The sequence below is a fragment of the Neopelma chrysocephalum genome, unplaced genomic scaffold, assembly GCF_003984885.1.
Source record: "Neopelma chrysocephalum unplaced genomic scaffold, ASM398488v2 Primary Assembly neopelma1_91, whole genome shotgun sequence".
Lineage (NCBI taxonomy): Eukaryota > Metazoa > Chordata > Aves > Passeriformes > Pipridae > Neopelma > Neopelma chrysocephalum.
In genome coordinates, this window is record NW_020897753.1 from 5,551,563 (window position 1) to 5,577,440 (window position 25,878).

The 25,878-nt window shown below is 39.9% G+C and overlaps 2 protein-coding genes and 1 long non-coding RNA gene across 10 annotated transcripts in view; 1 reads left to right on the forward strand and 2 right to left on the reverse strand.

The window, feature by feature from the left end:
* Window positions 1-4,665, reverse strand: part of LOC113972390 — a 145,707-nt gene extending 141,042 nt beyond the window's left edge. Inside the window, exons 1-3 of one of the 3 annotated variants that reach the window (XR_003535882.1) lie at window positions 4,473-4,665; window positions 4,031-4,151; window positions 1,540-1,673 (exon numbers count right to left, since the gene is read on the reverse strand). This is a non-coding gene — a long non-coding RNA (uncharacterized LOC113972390). Of the gene's footprint in view, window positions 1-1,539; window positions 1,674-3,922; window positions 4,152-4,465 lie in introns of all 3 variants that reach the window. The other 2 variants (XR_003535880.1, XR_003535881.1) reach the window with 2 other exon arrangements.
* A 365-nt stretch (window positions 4,666-5,030) lies between these two features.
* FANCL (FA complementation group L) lies at window positions 5,031-25,305 on the forward strand. Of its 4 annotated transcripts, none has more exons than XM_027693271.1 (14): window positions 5,031-5,187; window positions 7,311-7,369; window positions 8,286-8,346; window positions 8,902-8,958; window positions 10,523-10,620; window positions 14,208-14,304; window positions 16,924-16,992; window positions 22,349-22,499; window positions 23,067-23,150; window positions 23,249-23,294; window positions 23,384-23,465; window positions 24,219-24,335; window positions 24,618-24,689; window positions 25,175-25,305. In XM_027693271.1, the coding sequence occupies exons 1-14, from the start codon at window positions 5,080-5,082 to the stop codon at window positions 25,208-25,210; spliced, it is 1,137 nt and encodes a 378-aa protein (XP_027549072.1). In that variant the 5' UTR covers window positions 5,031-5,079; the 3' UTR covers window positions 25,211-25,305. The 4 variants fall into 4 exon arrangements, with proteins under 4 accessions (XP_027549072.1, XP_027549073.1, XP_027549074.1 ...); XM_027693272.1 differs by having other exon boundaries at window positions 5,031-5,172; XM_027693273.1 differs by lacking the exon at window positions 16,924-16,992 and having other exon boundaries at window positions 25,175-25,286.
* The window catches only part of VRK2 (VRK serine/threonine kinase 2), a 34,873-nt gene continuing 33,964 nt past the window's right edge, over window positions 24,970-25,878 (reverse strand). For 2 of the 3 annotated variants that reach the window (XM_027693270.1, XM_027693269.1), the window contains exon 15: window positions 25,397-25,510. Coding sequence is in view for 1 of the 3 variants with exons in the window: in XM_027693268.1 (XP_027549069.1) it covers window positions 25,271-25,510 (240 nt within the window). In the remaining 2 variants the exon portion in view is untranslated. Of the gene's footprint in view, window positions 25,511-25,878 lie in introns of all 3 variants that reach the window. The other variant, XM_027693268.1, reaches the window with a different exon arrangement.

Consider the following 25,878-nt stretch of genomic DNA (forward strand, 5'->3'; position numbering starts at 1 on the left):
TGTTTTTATTATGTAAGCTTTCTAAATTGTGGTGAAGAAACCTGGAAAATGACGCTCAGTTTTTTACTTATCTGGGAAGATTTACACTGTCAGTCATCACTCTGATATCTGAATTATCTCCAGGTAAAACCTATTAGCAGCACAGAAGACTCTCAGAATTGTTATGAAGTGTCTGACAAATGTTTTAAGGGTTACAACATTTCTAGCTGGAACAAGGCCTTTTCATTTGTTGATCTGTGCTTTGATTTTCTTGGGAATTAACAGGAAGGCGTGTTAGCATTACAGACCTTTTTGTGAGATAATGATCAGTTTTATATTGGTGGATGAATACACATCTCTCCTGAAATAGTCCCACTTTACACTGGTAAAAGCAAGGCCAGATTTTGGCCCAGCATGTTTTGGAATCTCTGACAACACACATTCCCTGGTTCTGAAAGGCAACTTTCATCTGGCTGCTTGGAAGATCTCCAAGAGTTTGTGCTCTGCAAGGTTTGAAAGGGATTAACTGCAGACTCTTGTGCCTTTAGAATCAATATAACATATGGATTGGCCTCGTCTTCTTGAGTTGCCACTGACTGCAAAGGGAGTATTTGTGCAATTGGGAAAGATGTAATTGGGCTTAAAGGCTGTGTTTTTTATGTGCAGAGTTAATTTATGTGAATGCATTAATGCTCATGCATCACTCATTTTGCTGGGTCATCTGCCAAAAATAGTTCCAAGACTTTGCCTATATGTACAAAGATGAACATGAGCCTTGAGAGCCCTCTAGCCCCAAAACAGTTTAAAATAGCCAGGGCTTACTTAATCAGTTCATGCTGTTAATAGATAACTGGTTTGGTCACCTGTGTATGTTTTCTAATGTTAAACTTCTTAAATACAGAAGAATAATTGCATTCAGAATCATCACAACAGAGGCATTTGCTGCTTCAGACACATTTGTGGGCAGCTGCACTGTTTTGTACCAAGGTGTTATGATGGACATGTCCAGGGCCTCCGAGTTTGTGAATTCTTAATGATGCAAAATGGTTTTAAAACAGCCAGAAATAAAAAGCACAGTGTAGACAACTCAATGCAAATGGAATCATAGAGTGGTTTGGGTTGGAAGGGGCCTTAAAGACCATCCAGTTCCAACCCCTGCTATGGGCAGGGACACCTTCCACTAGCCCAAGTTGCTCCATGCTCTGTCCAACCTAGTCTGGAACACTTCCAGGGATGGGGCAGCCACAGCTTCTCTGGGCAACCCGTGCCAGGGCCTCCCCACCCTCACAGGGAGGAATTTCTTCCTAACATCTATTCTAAACCTACTCTGTCTCAGTTTGAAGACAATCCCCCTTGTCCTCTCACTATGCTTCCTGATGAAGAATTCCTCTCCAGCTTCCTTTAGGCACCCTTCAGGTACAGGAAGGCTGCTGGGAGATCCCCATGGAACCTCAGCAAGAAGTATTTTGTAGCAAGAATTTCTTGGATAAACAAAGGAAGCAGTACATACAAAAACTGTGCCAGCAATAGGCTGTGGCCTGGCAGGGTGGTGGTTCTCACCTGTGTGCTCTTGCAGCATCTGATTTCACATCTTGTCTCCAAAAGGGGTGGTTTGGTTTGTGGATGTGCTCTCCTGATGCTCTCTTCATGTCAGCTCTGGTGCTCGTGTCACAGCTTCAGCGAGTCAGGCCAGCCTAAAGTGAACTCAGCAAAAAAAAACCAATTAGCTTTTCATCAGTGAACGAACTGCCCCATTGTACAAGGGGATTGACCGGGAACCAGAGCTGGGATAACAGAGAAGGGGCTGCAGGGCCAGGACCAGGGTGAAGGGAGGAGCACAACTGCCTTGGCAGCAGCACTAAGCCGTTCAGGGGGAGCAGGAGTACAATAAAATCTTTTTTCAGGTAACAATTACTGGTTTAATCACAGAAAACTCCATCTAGTCCCAGTGGCTCTTGGTGTGTCTGAGCTGGGTTTTAAAACAGTGGAAAGCTGAAGCTCAAAGAGAGGGAGAAACTCCTTAATTAGCTGAGGACATAGTTTAAGTGCTTGGTTTTGGTTGGTTTTGGGTTTTTTTTTATCTAGGACCTCAATGAAGTTTCAGTGGTTTTCTGCATGTACAACTTGGATGTCCTTTTTAGGCATAAGCAAGCAAATTTACCTCTAGTAGAAAAAGGTACAACTGTATAATATTGAAAGTAGTATTTTGATATATTTATTCATGAGTTTTTACATATGTTTTTACCTTTAAGAATTACTAAGGGCTGGAGTTCTTAAACTGTGGCCTATGGTGCATTTTGTACAGGCCCGTGAAGTTGTTCTGTGCTTTTTAGGTCTGTAGAAAAATATTGAGTATATTTTTCCTTACAAACAACTACTGGCTTTAACACCAGGTTTTGTGATCACTAGGTAGATGAGGAATTGCCTCAGAAGAGAGATGCTGCTCTCTGAAATAGAGATGTTTTGTGTTAAAAATTAACCTAAAGTAGGAAACTTTAAGCACACTTGATCAATGGCTTTTTGCTCTTGGTAACATTGACCTTCAGTGGCTTGGAATACTATTGTAATTTTTCAATTTGCTATTATAAAATCCAGATTTCATAAACATATTATTATCTTTCCATTATGATTACTTATTCCCTCGAAGGTCTACAGTGCTTTTCTGCAACATCTAAATGGAAATGGGATTAGGATGAGATTCTGTCACTCAGGGGATTTGTGGAAAAAGGTGGGGATATGCACAGAAAAGGTCATTTCTTAGGGGCAAGATGAATAAAATGACACTGAGTTATGAAAAAGGACAGCAATAACAGTATTAGCCATTTTGCATTGCTTTAAATTGATTGTTTTCTGCTGGAGATACTAGTGCTGGAGAACAATGCACTGTTATTTTCTTGCCTTTCATAATATCCTTACATAAGTAAAAAAAGCCGAACTCTTAAAAAAAATCTGCATTATTTCAATGTGTTTCCATGTGAATTCTGTTTGTGGGGTAACTTTACTAACAACATCTAGCCTAGAAATTGATGCTTTCAAGTGTTTGCTCTGCACATTGTTTGTTTTGCCACTCAAGTAATGATTTTATTGATGACTTAACCGGCTCAATGTGATATTTGAATGGACAAATAATTAATAACGCACTCCATTATGATTCTTCTGGCAAACAGTAATTGTAATTAAATTGGTAAATGTGGCCTGTGGCTGAAAGATCAGATCAGTACTCCTTTCCCTTGAGAAGCAGACCTGTCCAACCTCTCTCTTGCTCTTTTTTGTTCCTTTCCTGCTTTAAAACTGCTGAAGTCTGTGTGCCTGCTCAACGTAACATGATGTTTCAAGTAATTGCATTTTTATGCAAAATTTAAAAGTGTGCAGTATGTACAGTGTAAGATAATGATTAATGTTTTCTGAGCCCAGTACTAAAATGTTTTATGGTTCTGATATATTACAGCATTTTTATTTAGATACATTGCTCCATAACTGCACTTGGCTAAAGTGACTTGACATTCTTTTTATGACAGAGACTACTATAAACATGGCCAAAAGAAGAAGAAAAAAACCCCTTTTTCAGTGTTGCATTTGATGCAATTAAGAAATAATCAGTGTACTCGGTAAAGCACAGAGATACTTCACAACTAAATAAAGGGATTTCTAGTGTACTGCATACTGAGAGAAAACAGCTCAAGAGCAGAAATGTTTTGGTCAAAATTAAATTAATAGATAACACGAAGGATGCAATTTGCTATGAAGCATTGGATTGACTGCTCATGGCTGGGTAGTGAAAGGCACATGAACAACTCTGAGCATAGGGGTTGAACACGGGTATTTAAATTTTTTTTGTGCATATATTTAGAAAATGTTTCTCGTATTGGTAACAGTCTTGCATTGTCCAAGGTCTCCTGGAGCAAAAAGGGTGCCTGGAGCAACATTCTTGCAAAGAACTGACCTGCTACAATGTGTCTTTCTGGGTACGCTGGTGATTTTCAACTTTTTTTTGTTGTTTTCTTTGCTAATTCACCTATCCCTTCGTAAAACTGTGTTTTCTGTCTCAAACCTGTCTAATTAGGCAGAAAGCTGTGTTTTCTTTCCCAAACACGTCTCTTTAGGCAAAAATTGACTCTTGCCAGATCTTTCATGATGCTCAGCCTCAGTGATATGCGAAGTCTTAATGCTTTCTGAAAAACACACAATAAATACCAATGTCTAAGTTTTCTCCTCAGGCTTCCCCAAACACAGTGGCTGTCAGGTCCTGGCAGCAGCCCACCCGGAAAAAAGAGGGAGGTTTTTATCCCAACGCCCGTGTGAGGGGGCAGAAGAGCTTTAATGACCCTCAACATTCTGTGGCGGGAAACAGCATGTGATTTTTAAAAAAGAACGCATAAGTCGAGCCAGAAGTAACCCTTTGCCTTGGGCGGCACCGCAACCCGCTTGGCACAGCCAGATGACTGCTATGACCTTGGCTTAATAGCTATCCTTACTTAATAGCTACTCCTTACTTAATCCAGGGCGCGCGTCCCCTCAGGATGCGCTGAAGCGCGGGGAAAACCCCCGTCCCGGCTCCGCTCCAGGGAAGCCGCGCTCCTGGAGCGCTCTGGAAAAGCCGCTCCTCGCCGTGGGAGAGAAGTCGGGGCCGCTCCTCGGGGTTCTGTGGGAGCTTCACCTCACCATCTTTGGGAGGGGCGCGGGTCGGTCTCTCCCTCACGGTTTCCCGCCCTCGGCACGCGCGCGCCCCCTCAGCGGCACGCGCTCCCTCCCTCAGCGGCACGCGCAGGCCCCTCAGCGCGGCGCGCGCCTCCCCTCAGCGGCACGCGCTCTCTTCCCCCCCCCCCCCTCAGGTGCGCCTCCCCTCGGGTGCCGTCCTTTTAGCCGCGCTCCCCTCAGGTGCGCTCCTCCCTTCAGACACCCTCCTTTTGGGTGCGGCCCCCCCCCCCTCGGGTGCGCTCCTCCCCTCAGGTGCGCTCCTTTCAGGCTTCGCTCCTCCCTCAGGCTCCCGCTCCGCCCCTCACGGGCCCGCCCCGCCCTCCCGTCCCCTCAGGCGCGTGCGCCGGCCGCCGCCGCGGGGCGGGGTCTCGCATTCGAACGGCGGCGGCGCCGGCCGGGAACATGGCGGGACCGCGGGCGCTGCTCCGGCGATTCCCGCTGCTGCTGCCTCAGAACCGCCGGGGAACCGCCTACGAGGGCTTCGTCACCACACAGGTACCCGCGGCCCAGGTGTGAGGCGGGGTTGGGGGGGCGCTTCCCGCCCTGCCGCGTCCGAGGGGGCAGCGCTCCCCGCCGTGCCCAGGGCTGGCGGCTTCTCGGCCGAGCCTCTGGGAATGTGCGTCTGGAAATACCGTTTCCCTGCCGCCGTCCCTGATATTACAGTATTTTTACTGAGATAGATTCCCAGGTTTACCCGGAAAATGGCTCCCTGGTACCTCCCGGGCTGGGTTTGTTGCGCTGCCAAAAGATGTTTTCGGGGCGCGTTGAATGTGCCCGCGCTCGTGGCCTGTGGTAAAAGTTGACGCAAATTACTGACTGTGGGTGTTTTGCTTTCACTTGACTTGTGAGGCTTCAGGTGAAGCGGCGGCATCGTCTCTCAGGATGTGGTAAAGGCAGTGCAGGAAGCAGAACAGCTGCTGAGACAGGGGCAGAGGGGTGCTCTCAGCAAAACTCTGCCATCACAGACACTGTGCCGTGACCCGGCAGGCCTGGAGCACTGAAATATCACCCAGACACAGCTCTGAACAGGCGTATTTTAATTTAGGAGTAGTGTGTTTTTCTCTTCCTCTGAAAATAAGTAAAAGTTAAAAGGTGTGGGCTGTGTCACACTCGCGTGGTCAAAATTGTAGTTTGGTGGTCAAAATCCAAAGGGTTTTGGGTGATTTTTTTATTCAAGTTTCGCTAGACATGTGCAAAGGTGCGCTTATGTTTGCAATACTTTAACAACTGCGGCTTTGGAAGTGCTCTGTGTGTTACAATTCATCCTGGAATTAATGGAAAGGTTAAGATACAGATAAGAGTGTCTGTTATCAGAGGTGATTTTTAATGAGTGCTAAGGCCATAATGTCTGAGGTTATATACTTAAATTAGGCTTGCACTAAACATCACCTTTGGAAGCAACTGGTGTTGCTGGTGAGTGGGCTCTATTCAGCTCAGAAACACTGAGGTTGAAAGGAACCTCTGGAGTTCCTCTGCCAGGATCACCTGGAGCTCAAGACCATTTGCAATCAGGTTGTGAAGTTCTCCAAGCACAGAGACTGTGCAACCTCTCGGATGGCCTGTTCTGGTCTTTGACTCCTCTCATTGTTACTGAGGTTTTTCTATTGCGTTTGGGTGAAATCTCCTGTATTTCAGCTTATATCCATCACCCCTCATCCTGTCAGTGTGTGTCACTCAGATCTGGCTATACCTTTTTTGTTCCTTCTCCATTAGGTATTTGTACTCACTGACAGGATCCTTCCCTGATCCTTCTTTTCTCCAGGCTACCCAGTCCCAGCTCCCTCAGGCCCTCCTGGTGTCAGAGGTGCTTTGAGCTCTAAATCACCTTCATATCTCCTCTCTGAACTAACTCCAGTATGTCCAAACCTTTCCTGTGCTGGGGACCAGCACTCCATACTTCAAAGTGTGCTGAAGTGGAACAGCATCTGGAATTAAAGTTTTGACATGAGTTATCTGCCCTCTTCACTTCAGGGAGGAGCTGAACCTACTCACAAACCTTCTTGATGCCAGTTTTAGTTTGGTCATCCCATAAGAAAGCAGAAGGAAGATCTCAAGAGGGACTGAAAACACAAGTGGGTGGCATTTGGGAGCTGCCCCCTATGGATTGCACTAAGAGGAAAACATTTCATTCATGTTCTTGGGACTGTTTTTGTTTACAGTTTCTAAAACCTTGCTGGAATGTGCTGTGGATCAGTGCCCAAGTTTCTTTTTAGTGTAGTACTTCATGACATGAGTCTGTTTTGTCTTTTAGTTGAGTTGAAGACAGACTTTCATGTACTGCAGCATGACTTGGATTAAATTATGTTTTTTGGTTTTGTCCAGATTTAGATAATGTTTATTTTTCTTCTGAAAGGTGTTATTTTTGCTTTATGAGATGTGATGTACTGAAGAGTTTTTACTGAATATTGTGAATTAAACATCAAGAGTGTTTCAACTTCAGGATTAAAATCTGCATTACTTGTACCTGTCATTTGTGCTGCTTTTTATCCCTAAATAAAGAAATTCTGAATAATGTTCCTGAAAATCAGATAAGACAAAGTTTCTTTCTTAGTAGTTGATCTGATGGGGAACACTTCCCAGAAGCCTCTAATATTTTTCTTTGCTGACCTTCCTATTAACTGTTTCTTTTCAAGGGTAGAGATTTCCACATCAGGGTATTGTTACCAGAGGATTTGCAACTGAAAAATGCAAGGTGAGAGAGTTTTACAAAAGCAATTTCTAAGTGTGATATAACAAAGTTTATTTTGATAAAAGCAATGATGGACATGCACATTAATCATTCTTTCCTCCAGTATCAGTGTTATTAATTAATTCTTACTGGTTTCAACTTTGCAACAGAACTGCACGGCATCAGTGTTAATAAATGCTGACAATAAACATTGCCTATATCAATATATTTTGTTGTTAATTAACTTTGAAACTTGTTGCAATTAATTGGTTGTATTTATATATGAAGCAACGTATTCGGGGAAAAAACGGTCACTTAGATTATTTATATGTCACAGTTTGGGAAACAGAAAATTCAGTGTAAAATTTTCTCTTTCCTGATTGTGTGTTAATTTGCATTACCCAACTTTTCTCTAAAAGCTCTGCTCTTATTACTGTATTTATACACTGTGTGGGAAGGGAGGTGGAAGGGGCTAATCCACATCCATGGATTTTTAGCCTTTAACTTTGTGTTCCACACTCCTGCCTAGGCCAGCCCGCTCTGAACTGTGAGCAGATGGGGTGTTCCATGGCTTTATTATAGTCGAGGTTGGGTAATTAAAACTGCATTAAAGGTAACTTTGACATTTCCAGGTTATCACTTTTAAATATTAGTGTATTTTATGACGGCGCAGTAGCTTGCAAGAATTATGTTGTTGTCTCCAGCAAAGAACAGGCTTTTGCAGGTAAATGCTTAATTTTTAATGGGCTTTGGGATAGTGACATTTGGAAGTTTTAAGTAACTTTGAACAAGGAACTCAAAGCTGTTTTGAAGTATTGTTTACTTCCTTTGGTTTTTTTTGAGGAAAACTGTTGTGCTGTTGTGTGCAGCAGGTTTTCTGCTCTCCTTTAAAAATCCTGTACTATGAATTTAAAATTTATATAAAATACTGTTTGTTCAGGATAGAGTGCAGCTGGAGTCTGAAGAAGATCCTGCATCCATATCAGCATATTTTAAAGCAGGTATACAAGTTTAAAACCATTTCTTTCAAATATATTCTTAAATGTATATTTATAATATTTCTGAAGAGGTTACGCTCGTACAGCTATTCTAGAAGTGTTAAAGAACCCTCATTTCATTGTGTAGCCAAGATTTATTTTCAAGTGCCTGAGAATTTAGTAAATATTTATTTTTATTCAAGCTTTAATCTGTTTTTGAAGATTGAGCTAGAACAATTTTTAATAAATGACTGCTGACATTTTACTGGAATTTTTCTTTAATGTCTCAATTAGAAACAGAGTTTGTCTTTTTTATATATTTATTTTTTTACAAGTTGTTCATTATGCAAAGAAGAGAATTCATGTTAATTACTGATAGGCCTACTTCACCCTGTGTTGTATACAGTCAAGTAAAGTTTTTTTCAGTGAAGTTTCCCGTGCTCTGTAATTGAAATATTTAAACTTATGATATACAGTTAGGGCTTTTTATCTTTGTTGATTTGACAGTACTACAAAGTTGGACTGAACTACTACAAGTTATGAGTTGAAGAAAATGAACTAATGTTGTGTTTCCTGCAGAGGCTCCACAGCTGCCCAGACCTTGTCAGTTTTATGGTGGAGCTGAGAACTGTTTTGGTAGGTGACAAAATATATTTGTGGGACAGGGGATGTTCTGAGAGCTTTGGGTTTCACTCTCATTGTTTTACAGGTTACTGTTTGATAGATTTATGGCAATGGATAGATTTTTTTTAAGAAGAGATGATTTTGTACGTGTGCTGTTCATGTAATAGTTGTATAAATATCATTTAAGATTTTAAGTGACTGTATTCTTGGGAAATTTTTATAGAAAAACTGAAATCCCAGCAAGGAGTCTCAATAAAGAGCCATCCTCTTTACAGGGATTTTCTTGGAATTCCTGGTATTGTCCAGATGGTAAAGCTTGTAGTCATACAAAGGTTTATACAGTCAGTGGGTTGCTGAAGGTGCTTTCCCCTGTGACAACTCGACCAATAAATGCAGAGAGCTTTTTTTATAGTTCAGAGGCTGCATTTGATTCTTTTAAAAGATTTTCAAGTCTGGGGTTGAAGAGTAGCAAAATCTTTGGTTAACAACATTATACAGCCAATTCTTGCCTGGTAGTAAAACATTCTATGAACATTGTTGGTGAACAATTCTTCATCCAACCAGCTTAACTTCAGGAATGAAACACAAGAAGTATTCTTCAAAACAGAAAGGCAGCACAACTCCCTCCTGGTACTGCTGCTCTGCTATGCTTGGAATGGGACTGAGTGAGGATGTTTGCTTTGGAATATTTCACTATAGTTGTTCCGATCCATTTGCCTGGATACACAAGCACTCAGAAAATGAGAATGCAGTGAAAGTGTAATTCATTCAAAATGATGATCCTCAGATAGTGCAGAGAGTAAAAACATAGTGTGGGAGAACTGGACAGAAATGATTGTTGAACTCATTTTATTATATTTTTATTTAAATTCAGTTTATTTTAAATTAATAATTTTATTCTAAATTTCATCAATTTACTTCTCCTGTAAGCATAATTTTAACTTTAGAACACTTTTAAAGAACAAGTATCACAGCGCAAATGTGAAACATGATTTGATTTTATTTTTCTCTATAACGTGGAATTACCTTTTTGATAAAATCTTTTTGAGACATTGCAACATGCTAGATGACTGTCTGCACCAAAACTTATTCCTTGGGATTCTATGGTGTTAAAATTGAGAAATGGATTTTGTTTTTTGATTGCTGTATAAAGTTTATATATATATATATAATGAAGGATTTCATAGATGTATCTTCTTTTGTGGCTGTGGAGCCCAGGAGGCAGCTGTGGGCTTAATGGAACCTTCTTTTGAAATGTTCATTCAGTTGAGATGCTTGACTTCAAATTTATTAGCTGAAAAAGAGGCACATTTGATATTTGCATCTGAAGACTATGCTGTCAACATCTGTGGGGGTTTTTTTAAATTGCAGATGTTTTCATTACCAGTATCTGAAGTAATTTCCCAAACAGCCTCTTTGTCTGCTTTAGCTGGAGGCTATAACAAAACAAATGCAGTGTACAGTTAATTTTACATAAGCTTAATATTTTTGATTGAATTGCAAAAATCACATGGCTAAATAGATGCAAAAATATTGAAATCTCTCTTAATGATGTTTTTAATGTTCTTTTAAACAGGAAATTGCTTTAAAGAACACACAAGACCTGCACGTACCACGGCCACCAGAATACTACTCCTGTCTTGTCAGAGATCTGGAAATACTGGGCTGGAATAAGTATGTTTATTTTATTTCTTAACAAACATCTTTAGCATATCCATTCCTTTTTGGTGAGTTGAACATGTCAAATGTACTTGTTCTGGTATTTACCCTATTCAGAAACTGATTTTGCTTTAAAAACTCCGTTGATTTGTTTTTAATTAAAAACCAATATAACAAACGTGTATCAACTGAAGGTGTATTTTCTGTCTCAAATAACTGAGCTGAAAGGTGAGATGCTACTACTAAGAAATCAATTCTTCTTGACCTATAAACTATTGATATAGTAAATATATTTACTGTTAGTGTTTGTAGTTCTCCTTTTTCCCCTCCTTTTCCTTTCTTTGTAAGGCTTTTTTTTGACTCTTCCCACAGGCAATGGTTGATCATCGTGTACCTTTGTGCTTTCATAAAATCAGTTCATACATTTTTTAGAACTAGAATAGTTATTTTTAAAGAACAGTTCTATTTTGCTCTGCATAGCAGAAGGATCTCCTTAGGCAAAAATATGATATATTTAACCCACAGAAAGGTAAATCTACCAAAAAAAAAAATGTGAGTGGAGGGGAGAATTTGGAAAGCTGTAAATCCAGAACTTCATAAGAGTATTCACAGTAACATATACTCTCAGATGAGCTCATAGAGCAAATATAATTCACCCTCCTACAGAGGAAAACAAGGTTTTTCTCCTCAAACCTTCTCTGGGAATGTGAAGGAACACACATTGTGATCGAGTATTCAAGGGCCATGTGGAGATTTTTCAAAAATCTCCAGAGAATCTTGTTTTATGGACTTGAAAGGCTTTAACTACCATCACATCTGCCACCACTGGTGAGTTCCCTGATCCTGATCCAGAGCCTGGAATGGACAGAGTTCTGTCCTTTCCCCTGGAACCTCCAGGAGACCTGGATGGGGTTGAAGAAGAGAGTTGTCTCTGTGTGTGTAAGATTTAAAAACCCATATTTGAATCTTGTCTTTAATAATATGCAGTTAATCTCACGGGGCCTTCCTTCAAGGGGTTAAGATGGAAGATTTTCTAAGATGTTGCAGAGCTTTGAATGAGAAGCTACTTTTTTGTTTCAGTTAAATAAAAGCCCATATTTGTGCTTTTCCATGAGGCAGATCCTCTGTCCTCTTAGTCCTGTGTGGTAATTTACCTGTAACAGGTATATATTTTGCTAAATGAAATCAAGAAGCCTTAGGTGTGAGAAAAATTTTGAGTTTTCCCACCTGATTTGTATATAAATAACGTGATAAACATGTTAATCACAAATAACATGTGATTAACATGAAGTAGGAAGTTGCTTTGAAGGCCCACTTTCATTTAAAGAGTTAAAACATCCTTGTTAAATCAGCTGAAGTTTCTTTCAGTGATTTCCATTGTTAATATGTAGTTGTGCCACACTCAACTCAAATTTCCCAGACGTAAAATGATGAAATGATGGATCCTACAGAGGAGCAAAACTTTGTATAACTGAAATATCACCTATGTAAACAACTCCCTATGTATTTATACAATCATGGGAAGAAGTTTATAGGACTTTTACAGCACTGTCCAACTTTCTCCAGTCCTATGGAACTGGAATTTTAAACCTATAAATAAGTTAAAAATTGGAAAATGGACAGAACTTTGATGCATCCCTCTATAAATAATTAACCAGGCAGCCATTGTTAGTGCTCTGAGCACCTTCTCCAAATGCTTGCTTTTTTTTGGAGTTTGTCTACTGTCAATAAAAATGAGTTTGAAGGCTCTTTACAAATATGAGTAAACATATTGTCACTATATTTTAATATATTTTTAAATATATATGTGTGCAGACATGTATGTATAGTTATTCTAGAGATTGTCAGGTTGCTAAACTAATTATGAAAGTACTGAACCCTTAAGGGTTTCAGAGATATTAGGATATGTAAGTCCATTGCTGGCTAAGAAATAAAACCAATTTTTAATCGGGTTCCCTCCCACTTGATGCAGAATAAGAAACTGCAAAATGTTTGATTTTGAACTAAAATAACCTATACTTCTCTTAGAAATAAAGAATGGAGTGGGCCAAACAAGATGAATGGCAGAAGAGATAATTTAAAATCCCAAACACTTTGACAGTGGCCCCTTAATTTTTCTGTTCCCTTCGGGGTGGAGCCTCCCAGCGCTGCAGGCACCAGCTGGGCTTTGTTCTGGGCACTATCCAAGCTGTGCCTTAGCTGCTGCTTTAGGAATTCCCCACCCCAGCCAACAGCAGATGCCAGGGTGGGATACAGGTAGTTTCTTGTCTTTCTAAAACTCTGTGATTCAATTTTGAGGTAAAGTTGGAGCAAAGTGGCAGTAATGATTTTTTTTCCCAATGAGAGGAAGAATGCTCTAATATCAAGTTTGACTGCAGTTGAGTTACACTTCTATCAGACTTGTCTTTCTTTCAACACAAATACAGAAATCTGTAGGACTCTTTAATATTGCTTTAATCAGGATTATACATGAAATAATATCTCTCCTTCCCCTCTTACTACTACTATTGCTTTTTCCACCTGGATTTTTCAGTTCCCTCATATTGAGGAATTTTCTTTTCACTTCCTTCTAGGGCTGTGCCCACCCTTTGGTGTCCATCTACTTTTTTTTGTACAAGCTTCTACAACTCCTTTGCAGTTTCACTGGAGAGAATTGTGTGACTGGTCTAGGTTTAAAAAAATAAATGTTACTTAGGCCAGCAAGAAATGCTCCCTTTGAACTCTGATAGGCCTTTCCATCAGTCTGGGTGATAAGTTGGGCAATTATCTTGCACCGCTTTTTATCTTTACACAAGAATGACATGGTAAAAATGCCAAAATACCCACATGTCCAGTTTACTGGTAAGTATATGGAGAAGTTTGAACCTTTCTGGCAGTTGCTGAATCTACACAGCAGAATCCATTTCTAGAGAACAATGTATTTTACAGTTGTATCCATCTTCATTGTGGTGGGAAGCACAAATCAGTGCCATCCTAAGCAAAGACTCAGTGATTATGGCAGAAGTTTTAAAACTTATTTACATTTAGTATCTGCTTGCTGCTTGCTAGGATACATGAACACAGTGTAAAGCTGTCATGAAACGAAGGCAAATCATCATAAATAACTCATTTTGTACCTGTTTGGGCTCTATTTCCTGCAGAAAATCAATTTCAGAATATGAACCAATACCCACTGAATTTCCTCCAGTAACAGCATTGATAATAAAAGAGAACTCCGTGGAGGAGCAAAGCAAATCAAGAGCATAAAAGTCTGCTGGAGTAAGAAAGTGCAGAAATGGATCAGAGAGTTGACAGGAAGTTTAATGTGTACATAAGTAGAGGCTGACAGGAACATGCTGTGTGTGTCAAAGGTTCCAGTGATGGAAAACTGCAACGCGCTGCTCACTGACCACAGCGTGAGCCTGACACTGCCTGTAAATAACCCCCAGATATATGGGCTGCATTAAGCACCAGCCTGGGGCATTAACAGCAGTAAATCTGCAGCAGCACAACTGCCTGGCATGGAGGACTTCTCTGATTAATATTTGTAACGCACTAATCACTGCACACACCTTTCAGACTGCACTTCTGCCCGGGCTCCAAGAGTTTCCTTTCTCTTCCAGAGTTGCCTACGTGGACACTGGGCTTACCGCAGTCAAGTTAAAAGCTGAAGACTCTTGTGGTCGACAGCATCTCATCACTCTCAAGTTAAATGCAAAGGTAAATTTATGTGAGAGAAACACCTTCAGGCTTCCTTGAAATAAATGGGTTTTCGTAATTCTTAACTGGTTTAGAGAGTTGGTTTGTTTGTTAATGTGTTCTGCGAAGTAAGAGTTGAGAAATTTTTTTATAGAGAGTTTTCAGATTTTAACTATATTTAAAATTAATGTTGCATTATGGTTGTCTGCAAGATGCAACTGTGCATCCCGTGAAAAACACTTTATGATATTGCCATCGTTTTGCTGGATTACAGACAAAACCATCTGGGAGACTTTCCTTCATTATCACTCCACCCAGAGACTGTGCACAGCACGTGAATTGGAGGATGCTGGGTTGTTCATTAACAACTCCTACTTTTAAAGCTATAGATGTAAAGATTTATGAAAAACTGACTGCAGAATTCAGTCAGAAAAATGATTTCTTTTTAGTCTAAATAATTGCCTAATTTTGACAGCACTTGCAAATCAAATCCACGGTGTGTGCAGAGACAGAAAGATCTTAATTCTTCCTGGTACTAAGCACTGAACTGGAATTGCAACGTTTCTTCATAGAATGTCTCATTTCAAGGCATAAATCTCTCATCTGAGACTGTGACTGTCCAGGCTGTGTGGTGACAATTGCATGGCAAGAGCTGTTGTCTGTCTTCAGAAAATCAGGCCAGGGGAAAAAGTGGATCCAAACGTGTCTGAATGTTGTTGTTTGGGACTATCCTTGGTACATCCTCTGGAGTAACAATCTTGGAGGCATGAGGAGTGCCCATTGTAGGATTAGATTTCACTTTCACAAGCATCCCATATTTCTTTAAATACCATGAGTTTTTTACTCTTACATAAGATGAGCTAATTTTACCTTAGAGGGGGGAAAGGAACCTATGGAAAAAGAACTGTTTGGGAATCGAGGGTTGCTCAAGTGGATTTTTAAAAAGAGTAAAATTATCCTACATGCACAGAGTAATGAATGCATAATTAATTTGCCAGTCAGTCCATTATTAAATACATTGATGGAAAAAATCCATCAGGAAGTACAATTATGGTCTATTTAGTGTTCAACAAGAGTCACCAGACTGTGTTGTTTATAGGGGAGCTGCTCTCCCACTCTGTGACACTAGAAATGAGGTGCAGCCTGTTGCCTCAAAGGTTTACCTGCTCTTGTGACAACAGAAGTAAAGTGTTTTAACTATTTGGAAGCAAAACAGTGCAGAAAAAAATACAGTGCAATGCTCCTTTTTACCAAGCCATGGTCAAACACTGTGACACTTAGGTTGGTTCTGTTCAGCCTTAACTTATCCCTGTCCTCAGGGAAAATAAAGATTCCCATTTTATATCCTTGTAAAAACTGGTGTTTTCTTTATTGTTGTAAAATATCTGGGTACTCCTCATAGCAGGAGACAGGACCATCTAGCAACTAAGGATATATGTAATAAAAGGACCAGATTATCTGACTTGTCTGTTTAAACAAGTAATCATCCATCTCTTTTCTTGTTTTTGTTTTGTTTCCAAGTGTTTGTTGTGATGAGGGATCGATCGCTTGTCCTTTTTAAACCACGTCTGGCATTTTAACTCGCCAGACAAAATTTGTGTGTGAAATGTGGGTCTGGTGACCTGGGGGTTTGATTTTCCTTCATACATGTATCTAATACATTTGAAAAGACTTGGCTGAAGTATTTATTGTAAGGAATCTCTTTTGATACCCATACTTTCATTAAAGCAGGTTATTTTTGTTATTCTCTTTCTTTGATTAAGGTTAGTGTGGGAGCATTTCAGACCCCAAGGATTCAAACAGGCCACTGCAAGGATTTGCATGTCATGTAGTAATTAAGACACTTTGGTAATTATCTGAATGATTTGGCAAGGGTTCTGAAAATGCTTTCTCTAGGTGAAATTAGTTGCATGCTTAGAAATCCAGTATAAGTATTTTGTTTATTAATAGCTTAAATTGTTCTAAAGAATAATAGCATGATTTCTGACATACACATTTGATTGTAACTAATAACCTAAGATGTCATTGATATGCTCTGATTGGAGTTATCAAACCTTTTATAACTTCAGGTTTTTTAATACAGCTTTTTTATTTTTCCTCAGATATATTTTAATTTGGACTAAGGGCTTGTTTTAATTTTGGGTGTACGTTCACTTATCTCTTTTTAAATAGTTTTGTGCTTACTCAGATTACTTTCAGTTTCAAAAAATAAAATTTTGCCAATCAGAGCAAATAGTTTAGTTTAAATGGAAATTAGTTGTTGATTCGTGAAAGGGTTTTTTGGGTTTCTATATTTTCTTCCCAGTACAGGTAATTGAGGAGAAATTAGAAAAAAAAATGATGTTTTTTGCCTTAAGGTTTTTTGAATATGTCCTTGTGACCACTGAACACAGAAAACTGGGATTCTCCTGCCTTTACTAAAAGCATTTACATGTAGAGTTCTTCTTTAAATGATAATTAACATTCCTAACTACTCCTGAAAATGCTTTACATACTGTTTCCTCTCAAAGCCACGTCCTCAAGATGCTTGAAGTGCTTGTATTTTGTTATCAAATTTGGCAGCTGAGTATCGGTCTGACTTTAAATCACTAAGGAAAAAAAAAAGAAACGAAAAAACTGTATTTTCTTTCCCTCCCTCAGTATCCCACAGAACCCCCGGATTGCCTGGTGGATTTTCCTGTTCCCTTTGCCATTTCCTGGATGCCACAGGTACCTGCTGGACTGGGCAGCTTTTCTTTACTAACATGTGCAGTGGGGAGGTGGTAACCAGGGGGTTGGGCTTTATTTTTTAACTCCAGCTTTTCTCCCTGTGTGCATTTGATTTCTCTGCATGCCCAGGAAAATGTAACAACACTGAACTCTGCATTCCTGATCAGAGCATCTGAAATCTCTTCCTTGCCATGGAGATACACTTTGCATGTTGTATCTCTGCGCTCACGCTGGCTGAGTTTTTTTAAGCTGTTCATGTGGCTGAAATTTCTTTAGGAATTACATTGGGAAAGGGAAAATGAAGTGAAATGCATGAAAAACGATTGTCTTCTAGAAAAGAAGCACCCTCTAAAGTTGACAGGCATTAAAAAAAGGCAGTCCCCCACTTGGTTATCCTGTAGAATTTTCATAACATAATAAAACTTATAATCCAGTTATAATCAAAACAGGGAAGTATTTAGTGGAATTCTGATTTCTTATTTTGACTGGTATTGTTACTATAAAGAACCACGAGCTGTTGTCCTTTTTTAGTCTCTCACATTATCTCATGTACCGTTTTTCCTGAATAAATCATGTGTACTTTATTAAATGAATTTTGTGTGACCACTTAGATGTAAGTTAATTTGAATTATCTCTAGAAAATAGTTGATGTTTAATTTCGCTTAATTCGAGAAAATAGATTTTACATAAATGATTGCATCTGCTAATTCCAACTCTCCCAAGGATTTCCCCCCAGCAATAAAGCCTGTCTTGGTACTAAATTTCCTGGCTGGAAGGTTGCAGTAGGAGGGGTTTAAGCTGGACATATAATTTTGACTGCAAAGCTCAAGGCTCTGTGTGTCCCCCTCTAATATTGAGAGCTTGAGCAAGCATTGCAAATGAAAATATATTTAGTTTCACGTGTAAATTTAGGTTTTGATTCTCTGGGGTGGTTTGGAACAGTTTAAGTAGATGTTGGTTTTCCCCTAAATTCTACTGGAGTCCATAAACTATGGGCAGGATTTCAAGTGCTGTTTCTAACCTCAAACTTTATACATAGTTTTAACAGTATTTTATTAATTTTACAGCCTTGCAATTTATGTTGCCTCAAATTAACAACGCTTCAAATATCCCTGACAGTCACTGCTTCTCCATGTTTGCTGTTAGTAATTTTAAAGCTACTGGCAGGACTTGTAATTTAATAAAATGTTCTTGAAGAACATGACACGGAGCAGCCTTTGACAAGTTAAAAACGGGGCTGGATATATTAATATTGGCACTACAACCAAGGAAAATCCAATGTTAAAAATACAACATTCTGATGCTTAAACTCTTTTTACAGTTAGAATTACCTGGGGGCTGTTTGAAAACACGAACAATAGATGTTGGTGTGTAACTGAAGAGCCTGTTTTGAAATCAGGAGACAGTAATTCCAGCTGCAGAGAGCTGCTCTAATCCTGCCCCAAATCCCAGCAGCCCGTGCTCTGTGCTGACAGAAGGGCTGGAGCTGTACAGGAGGTTTGGAACATTGACCTTGTCTGCGTGGGTGACATGAACCCAACAAATGGCTGTGGTAATTGTGGAAATTGTGTTTATTTTCCAAATGTGTGGAAATCATTGCAGTGAGCAGCCTTCACACCGTGCTAAAATATGGGTTAAGCTTAGATAATGCTGAAACACCCCTGGCAGCAGAATTCAGCTGGTACTCAAGTGGCTGGAAATTTTGGTTCCTAAAAGGGAAAAAGAACACGCGATACCTGTTCTCTAACAAAATAACGTGATGTTTTGGCACCCATAGGTCTTACATTTTACTATTTATTGGTCTTCTTTAATGTATAAACTGACAAGGCTTAACTAAAACGGGGCAATTGCACCATTAGAATATAAACTCCTATGAGAGAAAATATAAATAGATTTCAGGTAATTGATTTTTCTTTCCACCCCCTGCGTGTGCTGCTGCCTATTTCAGGCTCACGGACTTTAAACTTGAGGGGTTGTTGGGTGGTTGGGTTTTTTTTTTCTTGTCTTTTCTTTTTTTTTTCCCCTTCTGTATAATAATAGACATGGCTTTATGGCATCCATATTAAAAATGGGTAATTTTCCTTATGGTCCCTGTCTTCCTGCTGGGTTGATAATGTTTTGATGTATTTTTCTTTTGCGCTGATGAGAGGTCTGCTGCTGCTGCTCTGACATATTCATTTGGATGAATAATTATAACTTGCACAATGTCAAGCTGAAGATGGTGGGGTTTTGTGCGTCATGACAAGCCCAGTAGCCAGTGCAGGTGTCTCACAGCATGAGCAGCAACAGCCAGTGGATTCTGGCTCGGAGGAGACGTTTTAGAGTGGTAAGAAATCAGCACCAAGGGCAATGCTGCTGCTGCTGCTCCTGCTCCAAGTGCCAAATAAATGCAGAGTGCTTCTCAATGACAAGTGCAAGAACATCTACTTATTTCTGTTCTCTCCTTTCCCTGAAGAACCACATGAATGTGCTGGCTCCAGTTTTAGCCCCTTTTGGAGGGGTGGTGCTGCAGGCTCAGGGTGTCTGTCCCGCTGCCCTCGCGGCAGGGGGGGGCTCTCTGTGCTGCCCACTGCCCACCTGGGGGGCTACATGAAGGTCAGGAGAGTGGGAATTCATGACTAATGAGGTCGTGCAGCAGCAGGCAAGGAAACAGTGAGACAGGGTTCAGGAGGTGTAGTGTATGTATGAGATTATTCTTTGGTTATTTTGATGAAAACACAATAAAACACTTCATAATTTTGCTTTTTCTTGGCAAAGGAGCTTCACAGACACCAGCTGTAAACAGGAGGTGGCTGACAAGACACTTTATAAAGATTTCAGTGCTGTGTCTCGCTTTGATTTGGGTTAAGGAGGGGGGAGATTATGTTAAACTACTGTTCATGGGAAACAGTTTCCTAACAAATCTTAAGAATCACAAATTTTTTAGGTGATACAGGTGATCCCTTTCCCAGCCAACAGCTGTTGGCTTTGTTAAATTGTATTTTATTTGTGAATTCCTGAAGGGCAAGCAGGTGCCAGCACCTATAGTTTAGGCTACTTCACCTTTTCCATTAGGGGGCTTTTGCAGCTGTTTTAATTTTGGGAAAGCAAATTTGCACGCTAGGAAGAATTTTAGCTAAAAGATCACATTTTTATCTTTTTAAGAAAAATAGTTTGTAATCAATTGTGCTGTATTTACCTTAATTAGAACTTTTTTTTACTAATATTTGATTTAATATTTCCCTGGACAAACTCAAGTGCTCCATCCTGTACCAGTGATTGAAAGGGATGAGGGATATAGGGAGTCATAACACAGAGGGAACTTTGGGCTCACAGTTGGCTGAGGAACCATTAAAATCAGTGTTTAGGAAGGAACCAGTCTGGTTTTGTAAGTGCTTTTTGGGTCAGGGTGAGCAGCATTGATAGTCTGATTTATCACTGTCTTATTTTCCAAAGAATTTGGACATATTTCACACAAATTCCAACACATTTGCACAAAAGGGACCACGAAACAAAGAGTTGGTGCTGCCTGACATTATTAACAACCATCTTGGTGTAGCTGAGGCCAAAGAAAAGCACAGTCAGGCTGCTCTAAAAGTGTTGGGCAACGACCAAAAATTAGTTGTTAATCAAATAAAAAGGAATGTTGGGGTTTTCATGGCTTGCATGACAAGCAGGTGATATATTTAAATAGCTATAGATGCATTTATGTCTATAGCAGGAGACAGCTGGCAACATCAATGAAGCATGCAAATAAGATCAAATGAACAGTGTATAAAAAAAAAAAAGATTTAACTACCTTTTTAAGGAACATCATTGAAAAATTACAATTAGTATTAAAATTAATTGGATTTTAAAACTTATCTGTGGGTTATAATCCCTTGATGTTTCTTTTTTCTAGTGAAACCCTTTGAATTCCCGGAAGATAAAGATAAAAATGATTATTAGAGGATTTATCTGTATGTGATATAGAAAAATGTAAAAAATCAAAATGGAAAGCAACTGTTGCAAGTACCAGAAAATTATGCTATTAATTTAAGTGTCATCAGAGCACAAAAGATCACATTTCAGGACTGTGTGAAAATTATTAAAATACTGGAAATAATAGTACTTAAGATGAAGATACCATACTCTAAGATGTGGTTAAGTGACTGACACTATTATATCACTTCAGGTATTATAAAAGTAACAAAATGCTTTTAAAGATAATAAGCGTTACATTTGGAGATTGGCAGTGTTCACACTTTTCTGCTTAGGTGCTTTCCTACTTTAATATAATTTAATAACAGCAGGAAAAAATGTAGCATTTTATTTCTAAGCTGTGCCATTTCTTTCTAAAATATGTATCACCAAATATAAAAAGTTATTACAGAGAAAAAGCCTATTTCTTCATCTCAGAACGCTCAGATAATTCGCTTCTCTTTGTCCAGGTGAGAAAGGAAAAACATAATCACTGCAGATTAAAGGAAACCATTCCTTCTGTATTTGGTTTTATTTATAGAAAAATACCTCTCTGAGAGCAGAACATTTAATTTGCTTTTTCTTTTGGACCCCAAGGTATCTGAAATCTGTCTCTCTCTGGGCACCTGCAAAGGGCTTCACTTGACCACCAAGTGTTTTCTCCCCTTGCAGAAGCCTTTCCTTGTAGAAATAGTTACTTCTTTTTTTATAATTTAAAGGCTTTCTTTTGCATTGTCCTGTATATTGTCCTGCCTAATGAAAGATTTTTCTGATTCCATGTAATCCACTCTCAAATATTGAAATCCCCCAAGTATAATCCTCTGATTATTAGATGGTTTCTCCTCCTCTTGCCTTATTTACATGGTTTGAAATCTGATGTTAAGCACCTGGTTTTTTATACTGCTTGATTTTGAGATAATTGTGATGATGGTAAGTGATATTTTTTAAAAAAATAAAGAAGCTCCTTTGGTTCTGTGGGTATTTGTCTGTAGTTCTGTTGGGTAACACTGTTGTGGTGCTCAGCTCAAGTAGAGACTAAATATCAGAATGTCAAAGTTAATAATAATCCAGTGATGATAATGAGGATAAAGGATGATTTTACTGTAATTTTAGAGTTGTTTTTTTAAAGTTACAATGTAAATTTTTAAAAAAGGAGTATAAACCACTATCAAATCCAGGTATGATGTATATATAGCACATGTTAGAACTATCAGGAGTGAAGTGTTTGTGAAGTGGGTACAGCTTTCCCTGTGTTGTTTCAGCTAAAAACCCAGTGAGCTTCCATGTTTTCTGCTCCCAGGATACACTGGGACACACACATGGATTTGAACACTCCTTCAACGACCTACAGTTTGGTTTTTAAATATTCTCTCTGGCCATAGGTTGAAACCATAGGAAATTTGTTTTCTTTTCTTAGAACTCCTTACTGGACATTTACAACCAGTTCCTGGCAGCACTGGAGTCACTGAAGGAATTCTGGGATGCCCTGGATGAAATCGATGGGAAGACCTGGGTGCTTGAGCCAGAGAATCCCACCCGGAGCGCCACAGCCAGGAGGATTGCAATAGGTAGGAAAAGGTTGGAAGGGATGCAGTGGATTTGAGAGGTAAAAACCCAAAGACACAACTCTTATTTTGTGTATTAAAAAGATTCCCTTTGCACTTTGCTGTTTGAAACCCCACCGTTGTTGGCTCAGCCCAGGTGTGCTGGGCAGGGCACTGACTGTCACTGCTTAATAGTGTCCTCAGGCTTCTCTTTTTGGCTATAAAAGATAATGAGGAATTAATAAGTTATATCTCTGCTACCTTTAAAGTGCTGCTACGATTTCCAATGGGTTTAGTCATCTAGCTTGAGTCTGATTATTCAGAAATGTTAAGACTAGTCTAAAAGAAATGCAAGCCTGGCAGGTTTTTTTAATCAGTTGCTATTTTGAATTACAGTCCATTGAAATGCAAATATTTCATATATACTGATATTTTGTACAATCCATTTGGATACCTCCCAACTTTTTTATTATTTGTCATAGTGAAACCCAGGCTGATTTAACCAATTTTAAACGGCTTTTAAAAATGTTTCCATTTTCTAATATTTGGCTGCAAAGCTTCCCCATGGCCTTCCCTGCTTTCTCATTGCAGGGAACAACGTCTCAGTGAATGTGGAGGTAGATCCTCGCCATCCAAACATGCTTCCAGAGTGTTATTTCCTTGGAGCAGATCATGGTAAGGCAGCAGCCTCCACTTGTTTCTTCAATCCAACCCCTGCCTGAAATGTGGGATGTTCAGTGGGGTGATGTGATTGTTCTGTCCCTGGTTTGCAGCAGTGGCCCCTCTGAGAACAAAGCTCAACAACAACATGCACTTGTGGTGAGTGTCCGTAGTGAAACAGGCTTGGAGCTGAAATGGTGTTTGCCATTCCTGGTGTGGAACTTTTTCTCCCTCTCTCCCACCCACAGGGATCCAGAAATCAGTTTGTTACAAAACTTGAAAGACCTCCTAGAAATTGAGTTTCCATCTCGAGCTGTATTGGAAAAAAGCGTGAGTTGCTTTTGTTTAATGATCAGGTGTTATTTCTGAATAAGGGACATTTAAATGGTCACTTTGTAACAGCCAGGAAAAATAAGGGACTTAGAAGAGGGGTAATTGGATTAATATGTTGTCACAAGGACTTCAGAACTTCAAGCAACAGTTGTCAGAGCTTGTTAACCTTTGATTAGAGGTGCACACTTCCCTGTGGCCTTCATAGCACAGAGGCCATTAATAACAGGCTCCACTATTAAAAGGGAAAGGGGAAGTTCCAGAGTAGCTAATGAGATGTGGACAATCCAAACATTCTGTTATGGATGTTGATGACTTTGGTTCTAATTAGGTAGAGCTGCCTAGAGGGGACAAGAGGCCATCCAAATACTGGTGCATTTCAAACAAAACTGGGAATTAATTTTTGACAATGCTTTAACACCGGATTACGAGCTTGGCTTTCACTTGTGAAACTTCTAAATTAAGATCTGACTGAGGGCTGGTGTCTAATGGTGAAATGTAATGACAAATCATCGTGGTTAATAAAAAAAATGGGCCCAACTAGATATAAAATATAACCCAGTAAAGTCTTGTGCATCTGAGAACCAGTGTTACTCTCTGCCATTGTGGCACAACCATTTCTATACTGAAGGCAAGACCAGTGGTTCTAGCTAACAGAGAAGGCGAAAGCAAGGACAGAGCTGAGCCTGTTTGCTGTGTTAGCAGCCCCCTGGTCCCTTCAGCTGCTGTGTGACAAACCCTGCTGTGTTGCAGGACTTTGCCAAGGACTGTGGGATCTGCTATGCCTATCGCCTCGACGGCGCCGCTCCCGACCAAGTGTGTGACGAGCCCCGCTGTGGACAGCCCTTCCACCAGGCTTGTCTCTATGAGGTAAAGCAGTTCATGGCACCAACTGCTCAGGAACTGGCAGGGTCTAGAGAACAACCATTGCCCACTTCAGTTCCAGATGAAGCAAAATCCCATCAGGGATGTTACCACAGTCACTGTGCTTCCGTTTGCCCTCTCACCCCCAGTTCCTACATCAGCTCTGCCCCCTCTGACTGTCAGTGCACTGGGTCAGATGTTCATCAGCTGAACCCTGCTAATGAATAGATGGGTCTTAAATCTGCTGTGAAACCAATGTGCATTTTAACCCCCTTCCTTGTGTTGCAGTGGCTACAAGGCCTTCCTACCAGCAGGCAGAGTTTTAATGTCATCTTTGGCGAATGTCCCTACTGCAATAAGGTAAGGAAATCCGAGGAATAGGAGTGAACTAAAGGGTGTGTGGGAGCTCAGGAAAAGGCAAAGCCAGTAGCAAAGTTAATCTTTCATCAAAGTTAACCTTCCATTCTCTTTTTTAAAATAGTAGCCACGAATTCTGTCTTCTCTTTACACATTGGAGTAAACTAAATTCTCATGCATTTAATGCATCAGTGTTTAACAAAAGGGTTTCTCACACAATATAAAGGCAGCCCCACACCAGTCACAACACACCAGTGCCAGAGTGATTAAAGATCACACTCAGTTGTACTTTATGATATTTTTAATGTTGCTGTAACAAAGGTCCACTTTAAAAAAAACACACTGAGAAGAATCCCAACATTTGCAACAGAAAGCAGCACAAATAGTTCAGTGCATCCATAACTACTAGTGCAGATCTGGAAGGTTTAGGAGAATGTGCCTGCACAGGGTATGTACTGACTGCATTATTTAAAAACTTCTTTTTCAAGCCCCTGACGCTGAAATCTTCAACGAAGAAACTCTGAGGAAAAACCGCGTGGTGGGAACACCACTGCACTTACACTGGAGACACCAAACCAGCAACATCACAGCAGATACAAGGACAGTACAATGAGCAGCAGGAGCACCAGCACAGCTGCAGTGTAGGGGTACGTTTGGTCAGTGAAGGCCAACCTAAACACAACAGCCATGGAAGGGCGGGCGCTGTCAGGGCCAGCCTGGGCCGGCACTGCCCGCACTGCACTGAGCAGGTGATCGTATTTCTTTCGGGAGTCTGAGAATATCCTGTAGGGGTCAAATGGTGACACATCTCTTGCAGTGTCTTTCTGCAGAGGAAAAGAAGAGTAATAATAAAGTTGTTAACATTAAGTGAGATGTGAATCAGAAAAAACTCCGGGGTATTTAAGTTATCCCAGAGAAAGCAATACAATTCTTACAGAGCCTTACCTCTGGAATTTGTGATGTATGGGTATTGTATAGTAAGTGTGTAACATAAGGTATGGGTAAAGATACATAGTCTATATTTACTACTGAGGTCCAGAGCTGAAATGTTATTCTCTTTAACTTGTTTCCAAAAAACTTTAATATATTCAGTCTTCCTTGGTTTTGGGCTAATAAAGGTTTACCCTGGGAACCTGAGACACAACTCTGAAGTTGGATGTGCTGTTTTGATTTGTGTAAATTTTGCATTTCA